General features: G+C 32.5%; 3 protein-coding genes across 3 annotated transcripts; 2 read left to right on the top strand and 1 right to left on the bottom strand.

Moving 5' to 3' along the window:
• Positions 1–1,601: 1,601 nt before the first annotated feature.
• On the top strand, positions 1,602–10,810 carry LOC143920241 (sex-lethal homolog). Its single transcript, XM_077443028.1, has 8 exons — positions 1,602–1,788; positions 4,163–4,269; positions 4,383–4,652; positions 5,229–5,336; positions 5,412–5,590; positions 5,667–5,827; positions 10,140–10,295; positions 10,381–10,810. The coding sequence occupies exons 3-8, from the start codon at positions 4,446–4,448 to the stop codon at positions 10,608–10,610; spliced, it is 1,041 nt and encodes a 346-aa protein (XP_077299154.1). The 5' UTR covers positions 1,602–1,788; positions 4,163–4,269; positions 4,383–4,445; the 3' UTR covers positions 10,611–10,810.
• A 179-nt stretch (positions 10,811–10,989) lies between these two features.
• LOC143920242 (uncharacterized) lies at positions 10,990–20,365 on the top strand. The gene is made up of 12 exons (XM_077443029.1): positions 10,990–11,487; positions 14,274–14,491; positions 14,581–14,957; positions 15,042–15,167; positions 15,237–15,374; positions 16,024–16,188; positions 16,287–16,401; positions 18,078–18,179; positions 18,266–18,442; positions 18,516–18,683; positions 18,753–18,909; positions 20,157–20,365. Exons 2-12 carry the CDS (start codon positions 14,279–14,281, stop codon positions 20,363–20,365), a joined length of 1,947 nt encoding a protein of 648 aa, XP_077299155.1. The 5' UTR covers positions 10,990–11,487; positions 14,274–14,278.
• LOC143920243 (NADH dehydrogenase [ubiquinone] 1 alpha subcomplex subunit 7-like) lies at positions 19,895–21,648 on the bottom strand. Its single transcript, XM_077443030.1, has 4 exons — positions 21,187–21,648; positions 20,983–21,074; positions 20,743–20,841; positions 19,895–20,656 (listed from the first exon to the last, which is right to left on the bottom strand). The coding sequence occupies exons 1-4, from the start codon at positions 21,253–21,255 to the stop codon at positions 20,584–20,586; spliced, it is 333 nt and encodes a 110-aa protein (XP_077299156.1). The 5' UTR covers positions 21,256–21,648; the 3' UTR covers positions 19,895–20,583.
• Between the last annotated feature and the right edge of the window lie 366 nt (positions 21,649–22,014).

The following is a 22,014-nucleotide window of genomic DNA, read 5'->3' on the forward strand; positions in this document are numbered from 1 at the left end:
CTTATATTTTCTCCAATGGTTATCAAATGTAGAAATTCGTATTTTGGACCCCGTATCATGTGTTCGAGGTAATCCATCTTTCTCCACCCGATGACAGAAAAATGTTCTCTGCCTCTGCTTATCATGCCGAGGACAGTTTCATTTGCTATTTTTTTGATCCACAGGATTTTCAGCATACATACACCTGTAGACCCACATCTCAAAAGCTTCGATGCGGCTGAAATGTGGTCCAAGGGATAGTATGTGATGTGCTATATTCCTACACTCAAGAGAAATGTAATATTAATAGAAGTGGCTTTAGGTGTTCTTTTGTTGTCGAGTGACATTCTGTCCACGGACAGATCTTATTAATTTTAGCATCAATCATATTTAACGCTTGGTGCTTGACGTATGTCCGATAAAAACTTCTCTGTCTGTTTATATTACTCGCAAGATGGGCAAGCATCGGTAAAAATTGCACAATACATTAAAAACACACACAATAAACAATATGGGATACATTTTTATAAGTAAACTAGTTGAACCCCGGCATGCGTTGCAATGCCATAATAACGTATGCAATTCCCGTTCCCGTTCCCATTTGTCGGAAAAACGCAGGTAGCGAACACATTTGAAATTATTGCGTTGCAATGACACTCATTCCCGTTTTTCCCGTTTCCGTTCCCCTTTTTTCCCGTTTTTTTTCACAGTAATCTTCCCGGACATGCACACAACAAATCCTGAAAGTTTTGTCGTAATCGGTTCAGTGGTTTAGCAGCCTATTCGAGACACACACAGACATTCATTTTTATATATATAGATATATATATATATATATATATATATATATATATATATATATATATATATATATATATATATATATATATATATATATATATATATATATATATATATATATATATATATATATATATATATATATATATATATATATATATATATATATATATATATATATATATATATGTAGACTAGCTGAACCCCGGCATGCGTTGCAATGCCATAATAACGTATGCAATTCCCGTTCCCGTTCCCGTTCTCGTTCCCGTTCTCGTTCCCGTTCCCATTTGTCGGAAAAACGTAGGTAGCGAACACATTTGAAATTATTGTGTTGCAATGACACTCATTCCCGTTAACGTTCCCGTTTTTTCCCGTTTTTTTTCACAGTAATCTTCCCGGACATGCACACAACAAATCCTGAAAGTTTCATCGTAATGGGTTCAGTGGCTTAGCAGCCTATTCGAGACACACACACACACAGACATTCATTTTTATATATATAGAAGATTGATCCGATTGTACATATTTCGTGCGATGCAGCGTATTTATAGAGACGTACCGCGTAAAATTGACAACAATGATTTATTCGTAAGGGCCCCTCTATTCTTATTACATCTCTCTGCCTACACTGCATTTACACGAGACCAATTAAAAAAAAACATTCCACTAAGCCAAGCCAATATTCCGAATCAGAATGTCTATTTACACGAGGCCAATATTGGTTCGGCTTAGTGGAATGTCTTGAAAATTGACTTGGTGTAAATGCAGCAACATGTCGGTATTCTTTTTAGGATTTAACAAGTGTAAATAAATGAAACAAACCGAAACAGGCAAGGTCGAAGAATGAGTCGCGTGCGCCAAGCGAGGGTTGCAAGTGCGCTTTTGTTGGCCAGCGTGTGGTTGTCTGGTGCAGGGGTCGAGACGCGCCGGCTCTCGAGCGGTTCTTCGCGCGCCTTAACAGTCAACACTCAACATGGACGAGTACTGCCGTCGACGAGACTTCAGGTTGACTTCAGGCGCCTCCGCCCCGCTGCCCCCCCCGCCCCACCTCACCCCCGCCCCGCCTCAGCCCGCTCCCGGCGTGGCCCCGACCCGACCCGACCCGAACCCGAACCCGAACCCGAACCCCAACCGAACCCCTGTCAAATTCCCCTCCTACTGCAGATCTATAATATATGACACTGGAGCGCACTATTTGCGATCGAATTGCTCTTTTCTGCCAATTGTGAAATATACATGCCAAAAAAGCCACTACACGAAATAACCATCTCCATTACTTAGATACGATTTCATTTATTATATCGGATTTTTCGTACTCGATGTGTCATTGTTTTTTTGAAAGGATTAAGCAGGGTATGAAGCCCTTTCATTATGCAAGATATAATATGTGTGGAATTTTGGATCAGTTATGTGTTACCATTTTCCGATTCTTTTGTTTCGGTCTAAATAAATGAGAGCAATTATTGTGATGATTACATTTGCACAATTCGCTCATAATTTCATTCAACGATTTTTAATCGTTCCAATTTTAGTTCATTCGAATATAATATGAATTTAATTTAGATACAATTACAATACTTAAAATAATGCGTTGCATACATAGTTTATAATTTTTATTAAATATTTCAGGCATTCATTTGTACTTATTATTATATATATCCACGCCATTCAAATTGCTTTGATTGAAAATTTTCATACTAAAAAAAAAAAATCGATTAAATTTATATTATTATAAATAATATTAAATGTATTTGAGTAATGTAGGTCATGACTGATTATTTTCATATAAAAAGTGTCGACATTCACTCTGGTTATCTGAATCGTTTCCATAAATATAATAATTCAGCCTCAATTCATTTGAATATTAATTCAATCGAAATATATATATGTTTTTGTAAAATTTAAATGCACTTTGTTATTAACTTACCATATTCCTTAAAAACATTGTTGTGTTTTTAGTAAAATTCCATTTAAAGGCCATCAACACGGCTTTTGTATTTAAACTCTTCAAGCTTCATACAAAAAAATATTTATTAGATTTTATTTTATTCATATATTTATACCAGGAAAGCCTAATAGGTAAAATCAATTCGCCTTCCTGGCCAATTACAAAAAAAAAAATAATAATCATTGTATAAATGAGAAAAAAAAATTAATTTCAAACTTCCTTTCATATATAATATATCTAACCAGTATATCTTTATCCAAAATATCAATACATAAATTAAAATATATTTATATATTAATATATTTCTACGGTTTAAAGCTTGATATTTTTATCAAATCCTGAAATTTATCAATAATATCCTGAAAGGATCTCAAATCTCCATATACCGAAATTGAGTGATTTTTTTCTCGCATAGCTTATTTTTCCAATTGAATATCTCATTCAAATAATCTATAAGATAGTTTATTACATGAAAATATATACATATAAATTCGGTCTCCGTGACGAGCCGGAATGTTAAATTACAGAAAACACAAATATCGGAAGGCAAACATCGAAAATCGAAAGATCTCAAGTTGCAAGACCAAAAAAAAAGGGTACATGGTAAACGGTACATACTCACTTAATTTGCGCGAGCAGGGTACAACAGGAACAAGAAGAACAGGCTTTTCCTCCCGTATTCTGCGCGCGCACATTAATACGGGAGGAAAAGCCTGTTCCTCTTGTTCCTGTTGTATCCTGCTCGCGCAAATTAAATGAGTATGTACCGTTTACCATGCACCCTTTTTTTTTTGATCTTTCGACTTAAGATCTTTCGATTTTCGATCTTTGCCTTCCAATATTTGCGTTTTCTGTAATTTAACATTCCGGCTCGTCACGGAGACCGATAAATTGTATACAAAATTGAATACAGCAATCATCACAGCTTTAAAAATACTGGTTTGATAATTTACAAGAAGCTGTATTCCAATTGTGAATTTATATGATTGATAGAAAGGTTTAGGAATTATGTTTAATTTACAGAACCTATAATTTTTACTGAGAACACATTGCGAAAAATACGCAGACTCTCATAGACAGTTTTCGGAATATTCGGTCTATAATGAGTTAATATCACTCTTTAAAATTTGATCCCAATTAATGAGATGGATGTAGTTCTGTAAAAAGGATTTAACATGCATGATTGTAACAAATTTCTTCATATAAAATATATGTTTCTTTTTGAATTGTACAAAAAAAAACTGTAATGATAATTTGCCTTGGTCAAAATATTCTAGATCCTTTTTATAGAATTACATCTATAAAGTTTTTAATCAATTTATCAATTTACATATATTTTATATCCCAATATATATATATTTTTTTTAAATAATTGGAAGAAATAGCAAAAAATGACAATTTAAAATTATTATTGTTTCCGTATTTTTTCAGGCAGTGAGGATTTTCACTAATTGTTGAATTTTTTTTGTTTTGCCGACTGCTTCTATAGCAATAGTTTGGATCATCGTTTTTCTTCATCAGCTTACGACTATCTCTCTGTAAGTATATTTATGTTCTCATTTAAAATTCGTAAATCGTTTTTGATATACATACAATATGTATCAATTCAACGCGAATTATAAACAATGTACTTGTTGAAAATCTGCTGCAGCAACACCGCAATAATTATAATTTCAACCGGCGTGGGAGTGCACCGAGCGGTAAATTTTATACCATGTCTGGACCGGACAATTTTTATGGGAGCACCAGCGGGATGGCGGGGGGCTCCTTTGACGGGGGCGACACGTCCAATATGGACAACGGCCCACGCGCTAATCTTATAGTTAATTATTTACCGCAAACTATGACTGAAAAAGATCTTTATTCTCTCTTTGCTCCGTTTGGACTTTTGGAAAGCTGTAGAGTAATGAGAGATTATAAGGTTGGTTGATCTTTTTGTTTTTTTAATACACAGGATACAAATACTAAAGGTTGTGGCTATTTGAAAGTACCATATCTGCAAATTATTGGCTATTTGCAGGTACTATATCTGCGACAGGCGCAAAGCCTTCTGCGCATGCGCGTGAACTGTCACTGTCAGCGTGTTTACTGTTAAAATTTTGTTTTAAACCTCCTAAAATTTAGTTCGAACTCGTAAAGTGATGTAGAGTAAAAAATATAATCCAAATTAGTTATTATTATTAATTGTTAGAAAATTATTATCATATACAACGTATAATACCTATGTATATACAAGTACAGGCCGCGAACTAGTTAAATGATATAAATCTATTATAATAACGTGCGAAATTCATTTGCCTCATGTATAATGAACGATTGATTAAACAAGTCTAGCATATATTAAATGTAATTATAATCGGATTATAAGTTCAAGGCTTTGCGCCTGTCGTCGATGTAGTACCTGCAAATAGCCAATAATTCGCAGATATAGTACCTGCAAATAGCCACAACCAATACTAAATGGTATACATCTTTAAATGTATTGCAATGATTTTAGTCTGGGTACAGTTACGGATTCGGATTTGTCAAATATCACAGAGAAGAGGACGCGTTGGCTGCCATAGGCGGTCGTGATGGTTTTGCCATACAAAATAAAAGATTAAAGGTTTGTCGTTTGTATTATTGTCAGCATTCAATACATTCGCAATGGATATAATAACAATGCCTTTTATAATTTCAGGTATCGTTTGCTCGGCCGTCTAGTGACGCCATCAAAGGCACTAATTTATACGTATCGAATCTTCCACACGAAATTACTGACTATCAATTAGAGGTAATATTTGGAAAGTACGGTCGTATAGTTCAAAAAAACATATTACGTGATAAAATGGGCATTTGTCGAGGAGTTGCATTTGTGAGGTTAGCAGTGGTGTAAGAGTTGGTACATACGCATGGATAGAAGTGTGCATGGAATTAAACAAAGTAAAAATTTCAGATTTGATAGAAGAGAAGAAGCTCAAGAGGCTATTAGTGCGCTTAATAACGTTATTCCCGAAGGTGGTAAAAAACCGCTAAGCGTTAAAGTAGCAGAAGAGCACGGAAAATTAAAAGCTGCCTTATTTACAGGCTGGAATTCAAATATGAATCAAAATCGAGGTTAGCCTATTTTTTTTAATACTATTCTTAAAGGTTGATGCACCTTTTGTAGAGTTTTAAATAAACATGTGATAATCTGTGCCAAATTTAATTTAAAAAAATAAGGTTAGAACATATATATACATTTTTATTGGGTGACCGTCACCGCACCGAATGTTAAAAAGTCGAAAATGATTGTTTACCATGCATACATATGTATGAAAAACGGTTAGTATGTATATCAGTGGCGTTCGTTAAAAGTCTCTCTCCTCCCGTAGTACATCCTCACTTAATTTGCGCGAGCAGGATAAAACAGGAACAAGAGGAACAGGTTTTTCCTCCCGTATCCTGCGCGCGCACTTTAAACAAGGCTGTATGACAAAAAGAGAGATAATTTCACCGCATGCCACTCATATATATTATATATATACATAGTACCGTTTACCATGTACCCTTTTTTTTTATCTTTCGACTTAAGATCTTTCAATTTTTGATCTTTGCCTTCCGATGTTTGCGTTTTCGGGCTTTTCACTTTCGGTCCCGTGAGGTAGACCCATTTTTATTGTATGTTCAAAGTCATTAATGTAGAAGCATAAAAATATTTATGTATTTATTTTGTGCGATTTTGTATTCTATTTTTTTTTTTATTATATATATATACGGTAGTGTGCAGTGTGTAGCAGCTGTTGATTAATTGTATCTCCTTTCTCTTTTATAAATGCTCGCATTTCGATTGGATTAAACGGTGGTGATTTGGATGAATGTAATTAGGTGGTCATTACACCCCGCACTATCACATGGGCTTCAGCCACGAGAACATGTCTACGGTGGGAGTCGGAAACAACTATTATTCGTTACCTGGAAGCACTAGCCGTTATTACCGCCGCGCTCCCTTATATCAACACTTCTGATCGCGGTATACATTCAATAGAGGTCGGCCTATACTCACTGGAAAGTGTCTTAATTATTTAGTATAATAGATTTTAGGTCCAAATTTGAAGAAAAATATTTGTCTTACATATATTATTATTACATTAGTTATTTATACACATCACATAAACACACCCCCCCCCCCCCACACACACACAAACACACACACAGACATATTTAAATATTTATATACATATGCAGTGAGAAGATTAAATGGAGTCATCACAAAAGTCTTATAAACTGTATTATATATATATATTATATATAATTTTTTGGTCTTTCACTAAACTTCTTTTATGCTTCGATTTTTTAAATTCTATATTGTATGTATGTATATTAATAAATACACATGTTGAAGTATTATTATACATAATAAGTATTTAACTAAATTGGCTCTCGATTTTGCTGCTTATCATTGCATACATATATAAATATACAATTAATAAAAATACATTATCAATTTAAGGCGTGTCCGAATATAAACTACGAGCATATGTATTATTATCTTAAAAGACATTGTTATGCGTAACTCATTATATAAAATGAAAAATGCCCATTTGTACATATATGTAATATGTAATAAATAAGAGGTATATTTTTTTTTTTTTGAGATTTGAAGGAAAGTTGTGAGATTTTGAATGACTCGTCATCGATATAAATTTGATGAGCGGTTAAAATCACACATTTTTCTGTTTTTTTATTATATTTTTGACGACACATACATAAAAATATATAATACATACATACACACACACACACACAGACAAACATTCACAGACATATTATTGTACGTATATTATAAAGTGCTCTATTTATTTGTTACAAATAATGAATAAATTGCCTATGACAAATTAACATAATATTAAAACTAAACTTATGTACAAACTTAGAGAATTTCAAAAAGTAAATATTATTTAACAAATAAAAGCAATATGCGTTATAATATAGTAATTATTACACTACATATGTATAACTATCGACACTTCTACGCATTCATTATAAAGCATGCGTACAATCGTATAATATTAATCATTGTTTCGATTCAAGAAGTGGTGCTTACATATTTTTACGATACATAAGTCATTTATATAATGGATAAGTACTGTAAATTTACATTGGTTTTTTTTTTTTATTATTATTATTTGTTATTTAACGTTTATATTATATTTAAACATAATGTTTGATGAGGATGAAAGCTGTCGATCGTTCGATCGATTCTCGCATGTTTGCCCAATTACTAATATGAAAGCTTTTTTCTAGTGTAACGATTATTTTGTATTGTCTTTTGAAATTTGCACTTTGTTTTCAATACTTAATTGCTACAATATATGAGATTCATTGGCGTGTCGACTTTCAGTTGAACATTTGAATCTCAATTATTTTAAGAAATTAAACATAGCTTATTGTTAAATTTTCATCTTACTAACTTGTTGCTATTTTTAAATTGAAGAGACTTTATCGCTGAGGGAATCAGGTCTAATTGTGCAATTATCGAAATAGTTGTTGACGACTTGGGTGAAAATGTTTTAAGGTTCCTACGGAATTAAAATGTTAGGAATCTTTATTTACGATTTATTAATAATAGAGTGTGTTGATATTAGAAATCATTGTAGTGTTTGCGAAGATATTGACTACAACATGTTATGTAAATACAATTTTTTTTCTGTTAACGAAAGATGTTTCGAGTTGAGAACATTCTTGCAGTATTATGGTTACCCCAAGAGAAATTTTCTCATCGATGAAATTAATTTTAATCACATATTTTACTATGATATTTATATACTGTTCTTTGGTATCGAAACGATGCACATTGATTTATTATTTCCTTGCACTTAAATAGGTTTTTCAATTGTAATCTCTACTTTTACTCTGCGGATAACGATCGTAATTACGAATTTAAAATCTTATTATTTATCATTTGCAAAAAAGTTATAAATGTAAATGTCGATTATTTAACTTACGTTTATTTAAAATTATTTTTTTCAATCGTAATTATTGTAATACTCATTTAGTAATAAGAGTATATAAAAAAAAATTGATTTAGCCAAGTCTGGTCTTCCAATTTATCGATTAGAATTGATAATATAATGATCAAGTAGACATCATCTGAATCGTTCAGACTATAATATAATATGATTTGAGGAATACATAATATGTATATGTATCAATGTGTGATGTACATATATGAAAATGTGTAACGAAATGTATTTATAAATCATCAAATCAATCAATTTTTTTTTTTTGATCTGTTAAAATCAAAATATGTATGTGTGTATTTAATGTTTTGTTTATCATTTTATATTAACATGTAAACAAGTTTCAGTTTAAGGCATACTTAAATTTATTGAATAGAATACTACTTTTTTTATTTTATGTTATCTATAGTTTTAAGATTTTTGTCAAGTCCATACTGCAGTTTCCAAAGAATAAAAATTGTGCTTTTGTCGAGAGATATTTGAAATTATGTTGATTTTTTTTTACCGTTTATCATTCACAAATACTTGACAGCTTTATTGGGACTACCGGTTGTGAGAGTAGTCAAATATATGGCTTAAAATTTTTGCATTTTAAAGGTAACTAGTCTTGAAACGATATTGTTTTAATTATATTATATCTTTGATTATTTAATTTAAATGTTGCTGCTCATTCAATATATATATATATATATATATATATATATATATATATATATATATATATATATATATATATATATATATATATATATCTATTATATTATGATACATACATTGCATATTGTTATATTAAAAAAGTAATGATGAAAGTGAAAATAAATAAATAAATAAAGTTAATATTCCAATAAGGTGTCCTTAAAGTGTGTCAAAGTGTGTTTATTAATTTCGAGTATGTGCATAATTGAGAATGTAACGTAACTATTAGTATAGAAATTGAGTATGAGTGTATATTTTTGCGGCTTGCAGTCTCATATTAGGATTTAAGTACTGGATCAAGTTTTGTTGTGTTGGATTTCTGCTACGGATTTGATTTATTTAGCAGTTCCTTTGAAAACATGGCTGTGATTCTTTCAAATAGGATAAGATTTTTTTCATTACTTGCGTTTACTATTTCAACAAGCATCGAATAAATGAGTAATTTTTTAGTGTAGTCATTGTATTTATTGCCTATATAAAACTGCAAGCCTTGAAAAATTACCAATTTCAATAAAAAAAAAGTATTTAGCCTTGAAAACGTATTCAAATAGAATGTTAATGTTGTTATTAATATTTTTTTTAACGATAAATCTAAATATCTATGCATAAATAAATGTATATGGTTTTCCAAGTATTGAATAAACAATATACGGAACAATATGAAAAATGTGTGCAATTTTTATTTATCATTCTCGGCCAGGTGATATTGATCTTTAAATTTTTTACTATAGGTGATCAATTTTTTGGAAACCTCGGTTTCTGCTCTTGCTCCTTACCCCGAAACGATTGTGTTCACCAACGAAACTTTCATCTAATGACAGGCTGTAACTCTAATTATGTCTGCCCCGACAGGAGGTTCTACGATACGAAAAGATCCCATCCAATTGGTAATTTGACTTTGACTTTCGAATACTGAATACCCTGCGGTTGCAGATGTTCTATCATTATCAAGTTAATTCGTTTTTACACCAGGTGACTGGGGTTTTGGCAATCCTGGCGTTCATCCTGCGTCACACGATCACCCGTATGGCGGAGATTACGAACAACCATACGATTATAACGTGTCGAATAACGGTCAGTCAAGAAATTTCAACTCGAAATCACGACCAGGCAATCGGAATGGCGTTCCGTTGAATATCAATGATAAATACAATAAGAAAAATCAATACCCTTATAGTCGTAACAATTTCAAAAACACATAACCGTCTATGTGTGTCAATATGTTTCTTTTTTATTATTTGGCAATCTCTTTTTTGCCATTAATTTTATTTTTATTTTATTTTGTTCTACTATTTTTTTTGTGATGAATAAAGAGTGTGCAAAATTTTAACGTTTAATTCCATAACCCGAAAATATGCACAATTTAATTTTAATTAACAAATAAATACATGTATGGAATTTGGAAATAATTCATTTTTCATTCTTATGTATTAAAAGGAATACTTCAACTACGACTTTGCAGATAAATATTTATGTACGTACACATTTCCATTGAAATGTGATACAAAGAAAATCAAGTTCACAAAAACACGTTTATATTCATTTATGCATTGCATTATTGCGTAAGCGTATTTTCCAACTAGTTCTCAATGTGCTTAGTGTGAATGAGGAGCGGGGATTTACCATTTTATATTATTGATTAGTTATCGTCACGAATCAATATGAACTTTGTGGCACCAATTTTTTAATTAGTAAATATAAAAAATGAATTTCAAAATTAATATACATGGTATTTCAATGCGAATCTGATGCTTGCAATTTAATGGTAAAATTAGAACGATGCAGCTTAAAATTTTTTTATATTGATGATGAAAACTAGCATAAATGTGTGAAGAATGTAATCAAGTCTTGCATTTTTTGGTATTAGTGCAATTGAATGTAGTGTTTGCCAATAGACTTGCATTGCATGTCTGTTGTGGTCAACAGAATGCATTCAGTCATAGCTCGATGCACTAATGACGATGTTATCACTTGATTGACCTTTGGGATTTACTTCAGTGCTATGTCTTATGAAGTACACATTCGTGGTCATTTAATCGTCACGCAGCACAACAGAACTGTAGTCCTCTTTTTGACATAGTAAGTATTGGTTATTATTTCTTTCAAATTATAAAAACTTATCTTAAATGTTTCTGTGAATGTATTTCGAGTTGTATACGTCATTGAAATTAATACAATGCATGTTCAATTAGTATTTGAGCCAGTTTACCCAAAGTAAATTATTCAATACCGATTTCTAATATGCATACATATGTATGCATAGATATAGAATCTAACGCTCGAAACTTTGCATCAATTTTGAAAAGTGCACACAATAAAAAAGTGCATTCTCAGTAGCTGGCTTGCTTATAAGTAAGAAGATCGATTGACATTGTTGGTTTCCTTCCATTTTATTTTGTCTATGTACGTAGTAAGTAACAATAGATGAAGTTTTGTGATCATGCGAAAATTCGAACTCAAGATTTTGACTGGTTTGAACTCAGAATCGATCACTGATCACGTTTTCATGATCTAGAAAAAATGTGTGTGTGTGTATTTTGGGGATTTTTTGAACACCGTTAGTCCTATCGAACTGAAACTTAGTATCGGTTACTGAAATTCTTATCGATACGACGTAAATTTGTTTTAAATTGTGAAGTTGACCGGAAATTGTACCTCCCCTTTTATAAGTGTCCTCTTTTTTAAGTTTTCTAATTCAATTATCTCCCAAACCGTTACCGAACCAGACTGAAAATTTTTTACATGAAATAGAAATTATAATTTTTATACCCCAATATGTTTGAATATTTTTATCTGAACCGGAAGTAGTACTTTTATTCCAGAGAATCGATTTGCTTTATGTTTTTTTTAGATTGCTTTTGGTTTATTGAACTAAAATTTCATATCTAGAAGTTTAAGCTTAATACCAAGTTATGTATAAAATTTGGTAAGCATCCATCAACCGGAAGTGGCAGTTTACTCTTGGTTGATTTTTTTCGACCCCTTAAACATGTGTGCTCTTCACGAAAAAATTCAAGTGTAATTCTTGTATCAATGTGATTAAAATAAAAAAAAATCACTAAATTTAATAAACCGGAAGTGAGAGAAAAGTAAAAAATGTTGTGGTCATGATTCTTTCCACACCCTTGAACGTACCAAGCTGAAAATTTATATTTGTGTTCTTTATGTACTATCATAGAGCTGATAAGGTTTTGGTCTGAATTCTTAAACCGGAAGTAGCATTTTTTTCAAAAACAATACTTCATTATTTTATTTTGACCTTTTATATTATTTTTATTTTCTTGATATTTAATGTGTATGATAATTATAGTGATATTAAGTAATAAAAAAAATCGAACAAAATCCGGCAACTGGAAGAAGAACTTTTGTTTTGTGTAAGTTTCCCTACATTTGCGCTCAATTTGTATCGAAAAAGCTCTCATAAGGGCCGGGCCGCACCGTGCAACTTTGTCGGCCGAGTTGTTGCGCGACACGAAAAAATGTATGGAAATGTGTGCGACAAACAAGTTGACGAGTGTGGGATGTCCCATCTACCTCCATGCATTGCCCTCAACCAAGTTGTTCGCGAGTTGAGCGGTGTGGCCCGGCCCTAACTGTTATGTGTGAACGTGTATGTATATCGAATTTTGTTTTGTGACCTTCTTATATTCCTCAAATACATATATAAAATCATGGGTTGGTCACATTCGAATTTTTCACAAGGCTTTTATGGTTTTTCATCCTTTCCCCCGCACCTCTCCATTGTTTCGACTGCTTTCTCCAGGTGAATTTGTTTGCAATGCCTCATCTATGTTATTCTATATCTATGTATGTATGTAATTTATTCAACACGAATTCTTAAGTAAACTATAATTTTTTAAAATTTTTCTTCGAAATTAACTCGTTTGTTTATTAAAATGCATTTTATTTCTTGTTTAGAAATTATTTAAAAATATTTTGAAATTTAAAATACAGAAATCACATACCAATACAAATTACAACTAAAAATTAGTATTCGCATGAGTTGCGGATAAAACTACGATTGTTACCATTTAATAAGTGCGTACATTAATGCATTGGTTGTTGATGACGCACACATTATTTATAATTGAGAAGTAAATGTGCAAATAAGAATTGATAATTCTTATGGAAATGAGCACAGATCTGATAACAATCTTGCGACCACCTTGGCAAAACGAAAATTTTGTAATAATTTTATTTAATTGCATAGGAAATGTAGAGATTGTGTATATGCAATTGCGAAGAGGCTCCAAACCAGAGAGATGTAGTAAGAATAGAGGGGCCCTTACGAATAAATAATTGTTGTCAATTTTTTGCGGTACGTCTCTATAAATATGCTACATCGCACAGAATACAATCGGATCAATTTACTTATAAAAATGTATCCCATGTTGTTTATTGTGTGTTTTTGAATGTATTGTGGAATTTTTACTGATGCTTGCCCATCTTGCGAGTAATATAAACAAACAGAGAAGTTTTTATCGGACATACGTCGAGCACTGAGCGTCAAATACGACTGATGCTAAAATTATTTAGATCTGTCCGTGGACAGAGTGTCACTTGACAACAATATAACACCTAAAGCCACTTCTATTAATATTACATTTCTCTGATATCCAAACGATAATATAATATTTTGACTGTTTCAAATTTATGAGTTTTCTCTGTACGAATATAAGCAGTCTATTTAGTACTAACAGTGGCTAGTTGGAGGCAGAATTAAATAGTTCAAAACGATTAATAATCATAGTCTCAATTGATTTTTTATTAAAAGTTAATATTTTTATCGTTTATTTTTGTGTGGACTCAAATGTCTTATATAATGACTACCCAATTTTATAATTACCTTTACATATTTTTTTCAGCGACAATGTTTAAAGGAATAGTATTTATAATTTTATTTATAACATGCGTTGATAATCAATCCACCAGACATGAATCTCCATGTCCTCAAATATTTACATACGACACTTCATCGCCAGAGGTAGGGAAGTGGTATGGTACGATATCCGTCAGAAGTGATGTTACATTGTATGGACTATGGATAGATATTATCCTAGATAGAGCAGCGGAATCTATCGGAGTAAGTGAATACGATTAAATAAAATATAACTTTCGATATGTATATAATTTTTTCAAACTAATTTAATTTCCTTCTTGAATTAACATCAGAATTCTTTGGGAGATGTTTCAACTTCCAACAACATGGAATTCAAAATAGAAAATAAGAATCAAGTACTGAGAAAAGGCACTACAATGTCAATTAGAATATTAGTCAGCTATGATGCATTGGAAACACGACCGAACGTAAAATACTTACGGATGAATGGTAGACAAATTTGTGCCGCCACTACAGAAAGCTCCGATGAACATCACCCATCAATTTCGACAGAAAGCCGGGTCACTAATCAATATTTTACACCGAACAGAAATAACAGAAACGATAATACAAATCATGCAGCACTCCCATTAGGTGCCAATGATTCATCTAATAACAAGCCAATTCATGATAGGGATCAGACCAGGCGTTTAAATAGTTATAATGAAATGTAAGTATATATGTACATATGTATGTATATAAGAGCTTTAAATTAGTATTGTTTCATATGAAATTTCATTTAAATACATTGTAGAAATGGTATCACAAGTTCAATTGGTACGTCAAATGTAAATCGGGGAGAAAGTTTCAATTATAATACCGAAACATCAACTGGAAGATCTTCATCCAGAGAGCAGGATGGGGCAAATAGCAATATTAAGTAATTTTTGTTTTCTTTTGTGTATAATTAAGTGGATTTTATATTGTTTTATGACAAATATATTTGTAGCAAAAATCTATATGGTAATTCAAATAATAATAATCAACAAAGTAGAGGAACTCAATATGATCCACCGAATAATTCAAGGGGAAGTTCTAATAATGGTTATGTAAATCGTGATGAATTAACAGGTGATGCTCATGTAAAGTAAGAAAAATGCATATAAATCACTAAATAAACATTAACCCTTTGAACGCTGACCGACCCCATGAGCCTGAAATACGCCAATCAGCGTTGTATTTTGAATATGTAAAAAATAAACAAGAATACTACCCGCTAAGCCTTTCCAGGTAGCATTTAAAAAAATGCATTGAACATGGGTCGTGTAATCTGTGTCCATGTTTATAAAGACTGGTTTACACCGAAATTTCTGAATTTATAACCATAGCAGAATTACCCGATGGAAATCCCTAACTGCTGAGTATTTTAGATTGTGAGCATTACATTTTAACAACAATAAAGAAGATGGAACTAGTTTTGCAAAAATACATTCATTAATAGACTTTTGTTTATTTTATATAGTTGCAAGATATATTAGAGAGTCTTAACACACCTTTATACAAAACTCTAAATCCTCAGCGGTAGTTATCTAGGGTTTGTTTGGATTAGCTACAATTTATACCTGCTTTCTATTGGATTTCTAAATAATTCTGGTTGGAAATGTTGGCAAAATTTTCTTTCAAAAATCTTTCAACAGAAAAGACGTCAGCACTCAAAGGGTTAACTCATTATGTACAGCAAATTATTCCAAATTTAATGATCAATTCTTTCAAGAATATGAATGTGTCGTTTGCAGTAACGGTGGAAGTAGGGTGAGTTACAACGGAAGATCTTCAAATCGTGGCCAAACGGATAACGCTTACACTCCTCAACGCCGGCAGACGTCTACTACAGCTAAACCCTCAAGGACATCGAACAATCGAAATAATGGATACGATTCTGAAGATTATGATTATGCCGAGTGGGTATTAAGCAATTAAACCTGCTTTGTTTAAAGGCTTTTGTGTCACAGTTCAATCACATCATCATTAATTTAATTGTATGTATATCTAATTTAAGTTCATCGTCGAAGAAAAAAGATCACAGTAATGATTATTTCGAAGGTGATTTTAGACTACCAGCCGATTCTAAAATTGATCCAACTCCGTTACCCAAAACTGATACAGACAGTCGTGTAAGTATATATTATATTAGTGTTGTACCCAATAAAATATCATCGCATGGGTGTTGGCATATTAAGTTATTAAATAAAAATAAATGTGTTGGTCCTTCGATCCGCACGTGGTAGAATTTTTTCTAATACCTTTAATTTAATTGTTTAATATGAAAAAAATGGTAAAAACTACTACCTACCTACATAAAAACAATATAAAACACCATTAGAAAAATTAATCAATTAAATAAATTTTCAATATATGGCGCTAAATGCTCGGAGACTTGCCTAGAGGAAACATTGGTAGCAAACAGTATATATACATATATATAGAACCTTTTTTCTTTTGTTATTATATTCGTACGTATTGTTAGCAATGTTTTAGCTGTGACGTACATATGTATATCGAACCGAAACGACTATTATAGTATGACGAGGGTTATCTTACACAGAATAGCTATATTATATATATATATATATATGAATAGTGGGTGACCGAAAATGTTCATTTACTATGCATACATATGAAAAACGGTTAGTATATATACATATCAGTGGGGTCTACGTGATGAGACAGAATGTTAAATTACAGAAAACACAAATATCGGAAGGCGAAGATCGAAAATCGAAAGATCTCAAGTCAAAAGATCAAAAAAAAAGGTGCATGGTAAACGGTACATACTTACGTACATACTCACTTAATTTGCGCGAGCAGGGTACAACAGGAACAAGAGGAACAGGCTTTTCCTCCCGTATTCTGCGCGCGCACATTAATACGGGAGGAAAAGCCTGTTCCTCTTGTTCCTGTTGTATCCTGCTCGCGCAAATTAAGTGAGTATGTACCGTTTACCATGCACCATTTTTTTTTTTGATCTTTCGACTTGAGATTTTTCGATTTTCGATCTTTGCCTTCCGATATTTGCGTTTTCTGTAATTTAACATCCTGTCTCGTCACGGAGACCAATATCAGTGGCGTGCGGCAAAAGTCTCTCTCCCCCCGTCGTACATCCTCACCTAATTTGCGCGATCAGGATACAACAGGAACAGGCTTTTCCTCCCGTATCCTGCGCGCGCACATTAAACAAGACTGTATGACAAAAAAAGAGATAATTTCACAGCATGCCACTGATATATATATATATATATATTATATATACATAGTACCGTTAACCATGCACCCTTTTTTTTCGATCTTTTGACTTAAGATCTTTCAATTTTCGATCTTTGCCTTCCGATATTTGCTTTTTCGACCTTTTCACTTTTGGTGTCGTGAGGTAGACCCATGATTAGTGTTTTTACCCGGCTTCGCTCGGTATTTGTAATATAAACCGCTTAAACATGACTAATCTAATAGTAAACATTTTATATAAATTTATTTGAATACTCGTTTGTTTTTTTATTAAATTGATCGTTACAGAATCTACGACCCAAACAAACATACATACAAAAAGGTTTTTTCGAAATTATATATTAGATATGATAGACATGTATAATATATTTTCAGTTGTGATTAATTAAATAATATTAGATGTTTAATTTGGACGCAGTTCTATAAAATATAAAAGCAAATTTATAAAATTTAATAATACGCAGTTTTACGCCATTATCAAATTTTATGTTTGCATTGCATTCAAAAGATCTTTTTTACAGAATTGCGTTCGCTTTAGGCAGCTAAATAATAATTATTATTACTGCAGGTTTGCGGTAAAGTAGCTGTTCAACCAGCTCCGTTAGTCGTCGGTGGTCAAACAACAATCCACGGGCAATGGCCATGGCATGTCGCCCTATACCAGACACAAGTATGTGCATATTACAAAATGTTTTGCATAACATGATAGTAATTACATATGCATATGTATTGTTTATTTTTTACATTTCTTTGTAGACGGTAGATAGTAAATATATATGTGGCGGTTCATTGATTACAACTTCTCATGTTATTACTGCAGCACATTGTGTTACTCGTAAGAATTCTTCACGTTTAGTAAATGCACAAACCCTTACAATTTACCTCGGTAAATATAATTTGAGGAAGTCATCGGATGCTGTCCAAATAATGTTGGTGAGATGAACGGAATATGAATTATAAAATTGATAGGTTTTAAATGTCTTTATTATACTATATATGTATGTAGGTGCGAAAAATATTCGTTCATCCTGAATACAACGCCACTAATTTCTACTCCGATGTGTCAGTATTGAAGCTGAATAAACCGTCTGACTATACAATTTACGTGCGTCCAGTATGTTTGTGGAAAGAGTCTGAAAGCGGTCTATCGTATGTTGTAGAAAAGGAAGGCACGGTATGTTGAACAGTCGAGTGTGGTTTTCAATTATAATTTAACATATACTGATTATTGTGTCATATTCAGGTTGTAGGTTGGGGTTTTGACGAAGATGGACATGTCACAGAAGATCTGACGTTGGTAAAGATGCCGATTGTCAAACAGTCAACCTGTCTTTGGTCGTTTAGTGAATTCTACAGTCATTTCACATCTGAAAAATCATACTGTGCTGGTTTTGAAAATGGTAGGTTGATTTTGTCCTTAAGCGACTGCACACTAATAAAGATTATGGATTCAAATCTTGGTTAGAATCTAAAAAAAAATCTTCAATTTTCTCAATGATTACGAGTAAGTCTATCACTGTTGGTAAGATTTGAATCCAGATCCAGACAAATCCAGAGCTGCTGCCTCATGTTAGAATTGACCAATTTATACAACATTTAACCCTTTGAATGCTGACCAACTCCGATCGGCGTTTTGCCAACAAGTCCATGGGTCTAAAAAACGCAGATAGGCGTTGTATTTTGAGCATGTACGAAGTAAACAAGAATGCTATCCGATAGGCTTTTCCAGGTAGCATTGAAAAAAAATGCATTGAACATGGGTCGTGTAATCCGTGTCATTCCTTTGTCAACGTTTATAAAGATTCGTTTACACTGAAATTTTTGAATTTATAACCATAGCAGAATTACCCGATGAAAATCCCTAACTGCTGAGTATTTTAGATTGTAGCTTCGCATTTAGATTGTGAGCATTACATTTTAACAACAATGAAGAAGACGGAACTAGTTTTGGAAAAATACATTCATTAATAGACTTATATTGTTACAAGATATATTATAGGCGGTAGTTATCTACGGTTTGTTTGGATTAGCTACAATTTTTATACCTGCTTTCTATGGGATTTTTAAATAATTCTAGTTAGAAAAGTTGGCGAAATTTTCAGCTTTCAACAGAAAATACGTGAGCACTCAAAGGGTTAAATATTGCGACAGTTCCAACAAATCTTTCTCACGAATTCAGTTAGTCTGCATCAGGGAAATGTAATAATAGAAGTGGCTTGCGGTATGGCTATTGCCATACTTAATTATTTTCCACCACAGTCGTGCTTGGTGTTCAACGTATGTCTGATAAACATTTGTTCATATTACTTGGAAGATAGGGAAGTGCATCGTTAAAAATTGCACAATTCACACCAAACACGACTGTGGCGGAAACTAATTAAGTATGTCGATAGCCATACCGCAATCTTACAACACCATTACGCCTAAATCCACTTCTATTATAATTACATTTCTCTGGTCTGCATATGTCGATTGTTACAAATATCATGCTTGTGTTTGAATGTAAAAAGTTATATTACATACATTTTTATAATGCAGAATATGATTTGTAATTTTATAAATCTGGGGTATGTCTATAGTATCGATTTTTGACCTGTCATGGCACTTTAGCATAAATAAACTAATACAGTATTGATTTTTTGATTAGGTACGTCTGTATGCAATGGAGATTCTGGTGGCGGTATGGTTTTTCCAGATAACAGTGACCACGATTCAACTTCAACATGGAGATTAAGAGGACTCGTTTCAATAAGTGTGGCCAAACAGAATGAATATCGTTGTGATCCCTATCACTATGTTGTGTTTACAGATTTGGCACAATTTTTGGATTGGATCAAAGAAAAATTAATAGAATAATTGATTTTCAAATGTATCTATAATAGATAATATAATTTATTTTGTATTTAGCATTTTCATTGTTGATTTCAACTACAAACTATTACTAAAAACCAAAAATAATTATTTAGATTTATTTTCACAGCGTGAAATAGGAATATCTATTTCTGTACTTTTTATTTAAATAATAATTTAAAATGAACTAACAACTTTAATAATTCAAAATCCAATTGAGTATTTTAATAGTGATGATCATCCCACCTAAATACACTTCCTGGGGTAGGTATTTTGTTGGAAACTTGGGCCTGTTCACTGTAATGCATATGAAATAAACATTCAATCGAATGGACATTTAAAAAAGCAGTGTCAATAAACTTGTATATGTGTTTAGTTCATACCTTTTTTTGTCACTGGATTCTATAAGCTTTGCGTTAACATCGATTGGAGGCTGGACTTCTCGTCTTGCATCACGTGCATAATAGTAATTTGCAGATGCCCTGTAAAGAAATTAAAGCGATAGTTTGAGGGTAGGTATGTATAAAAGTATATTTATTTGGATGACAAATATGCAAATGGCTGGGTGGGTTTTTGAAAGGTTCGTAATAAGTCAATAACTTCCCAATTTGAAGGTAACTAACTTGTGTGAGGGCCCATCTGGAAGGACTGGTTGAGGTTGTGTTCTTGCAGCTATTCCGAGGCCATCAAAACGAAGTGCGTTGGTATATTTTCGCTGCAAATAAAATTTATTAAATATAATTAAACATAACCTCGACACCAAATATTATATAAGTTTTACAATTGTGAGATTTCGAAATCTACATGGGAATAAAAATATAACTTACGCCCAGAAGAAATTCTCTTAAATACTGTAAAATAGGAGAAACATCCCGATATTGGATTTTTGGAGGCATTTTAACGCGAATTCCCACGATATCGAGTTAATAAACGTCAAACAGACAGCTGGTTTGGTCGTAACACGCACTTTGATGTGTGCATAGTCGATTGAAATTTTCTTTTTCTTTGCTGAATTTTAATGTGGTAAATCGGTAAACGGACTACTAGTCATATGTAAACCAGTCACAGGACAACCGGTTGCTCTAGATCGGTCACATGTAATCACCCGTCACACTAAAAATGGTCACGAGAAAACTGGCCACACCCTAAAACTGGTTACACCCTAAAATCGGTCACGAGAAAACTGGTTGACCGATTTTAGGGTGTGACCAGTTTTAGTGTGACGGGTGATCACGTATGACAGATCTAGAGCGAGCGGTTGTCCTGTGACCGGTTCACATTTGACTAGTAATCACCGAACCGGTAAATCAGTCAAATTACTCATGAGATGGATAAAAATACTGCGATGACAGTAATATTTTTATAAAAAATCATATAGTTGATGAGATATAAAAGAACAGATTGGTGCATAAAAATATTTATGCACCAATAACAATTTCCAGCGAATAAGAACGCCATTGGACGCACATAGGGGCTCTAAATAATAATGTTTCAATCTCAAATCTGAACAAACCATTAAAATAACAGCATTTAAATTATATGAGGAAAGCAAGAGTAGGCAGTATAAATGTGGTTGAGATCGGAGAAGTATTTAGGTCCAAGAGTTGAACAGAAAGAAAATGTTTCAGAGCGAGGGGCTGACTATCTTATGTAGG

The sequence above is a fragment of the Arctopsyche grandis genome, chromosome 12, assembly GCF_051622035.1.
Source record: "Arctopsyche grandis isolate Sample6627 chromosome 12, ASM5162203v2, whole genome shotgun sequence".
NCBI lineage: Eukaryota > Metazoa > Arthropoda > Insecta > Trichoptera > Hydropsychidae > Arctopsyche > Arctopsyche grandis.

What these genes read in the sequence shown, in the direction of transcription:
- LOC143920243 (XM_077443030.1), bottom strand. Translation starts at nt 21,255, where the DNA reads ATGCCTCCAAAAATCCAATATCGGGATGTTTCTCCTATTTTACAGTAT. An exon ending in TAAGAGAATTTCTTCTGGGC is followed by an intron (nt 21,075 to 21,186) that starts GTAAGTTATATT and finishes TTTTATTTGCAG; the next exon opens with CGAAAATATACCAACGCACT. An exon ending in CCAGATGGGCCCTCACACAA is followed by an intron (nt 20,842 to 20,982) that starts GTTAGTTACCTT and finishes ATTTCTTTACAG; the next exon opens with GGCATCTGCAAATTACTATT.
- LOC143920242 (XM_077443029.1), top strand. Translation starts at nt 14,279, where the DNA reads ATGTTTAAAGGAATAGTATTTATAATTTTATTTATAACATGCGTTGAT. An exon ending in GAAGATTATGATTATGCCGA is followed by an intron (nt 16,189 to 16,286) that starts GTGGGTATTAAG and finishes ATCTAATTTAAG; the next exon opens with TTCATCGTCGAAGAAAAAAG. An exon ending in AAACTGATACAGACAGTCGT is followed by an intron (nt 16,402 to 18,077) that starts GTAAGTATATAT and finishes TTATTACTGCAG; the next exon opens with GTTTGCGGTAAAGTAGCTGT.
- LOC143920241 (XM_077443028.1), top strand. Translation starts at nt 4,446, where the DNA reads ATGTCTGGACCGGACAATTTTTATGGGAGCACCAGCGGGATGGCGGGG. An exon ending in GAGTAATGAGAGATTATAAG is followed by an intron (nt 4,653 to 5,228) that starts GTTGGTTGATCT and finishes CAATGATTTTAG; the next exon opens with TCTGGGTACAGTTACGGATT. An exon ending in AAATATGAATCAAAATCGAG is followed by an intron (nt 5,828 to 10,139) that starts GTTAGCCTATTT and finishes TTTTTACTATAG; the next exon opens with GTGATCAATTTTTTGGAAAC.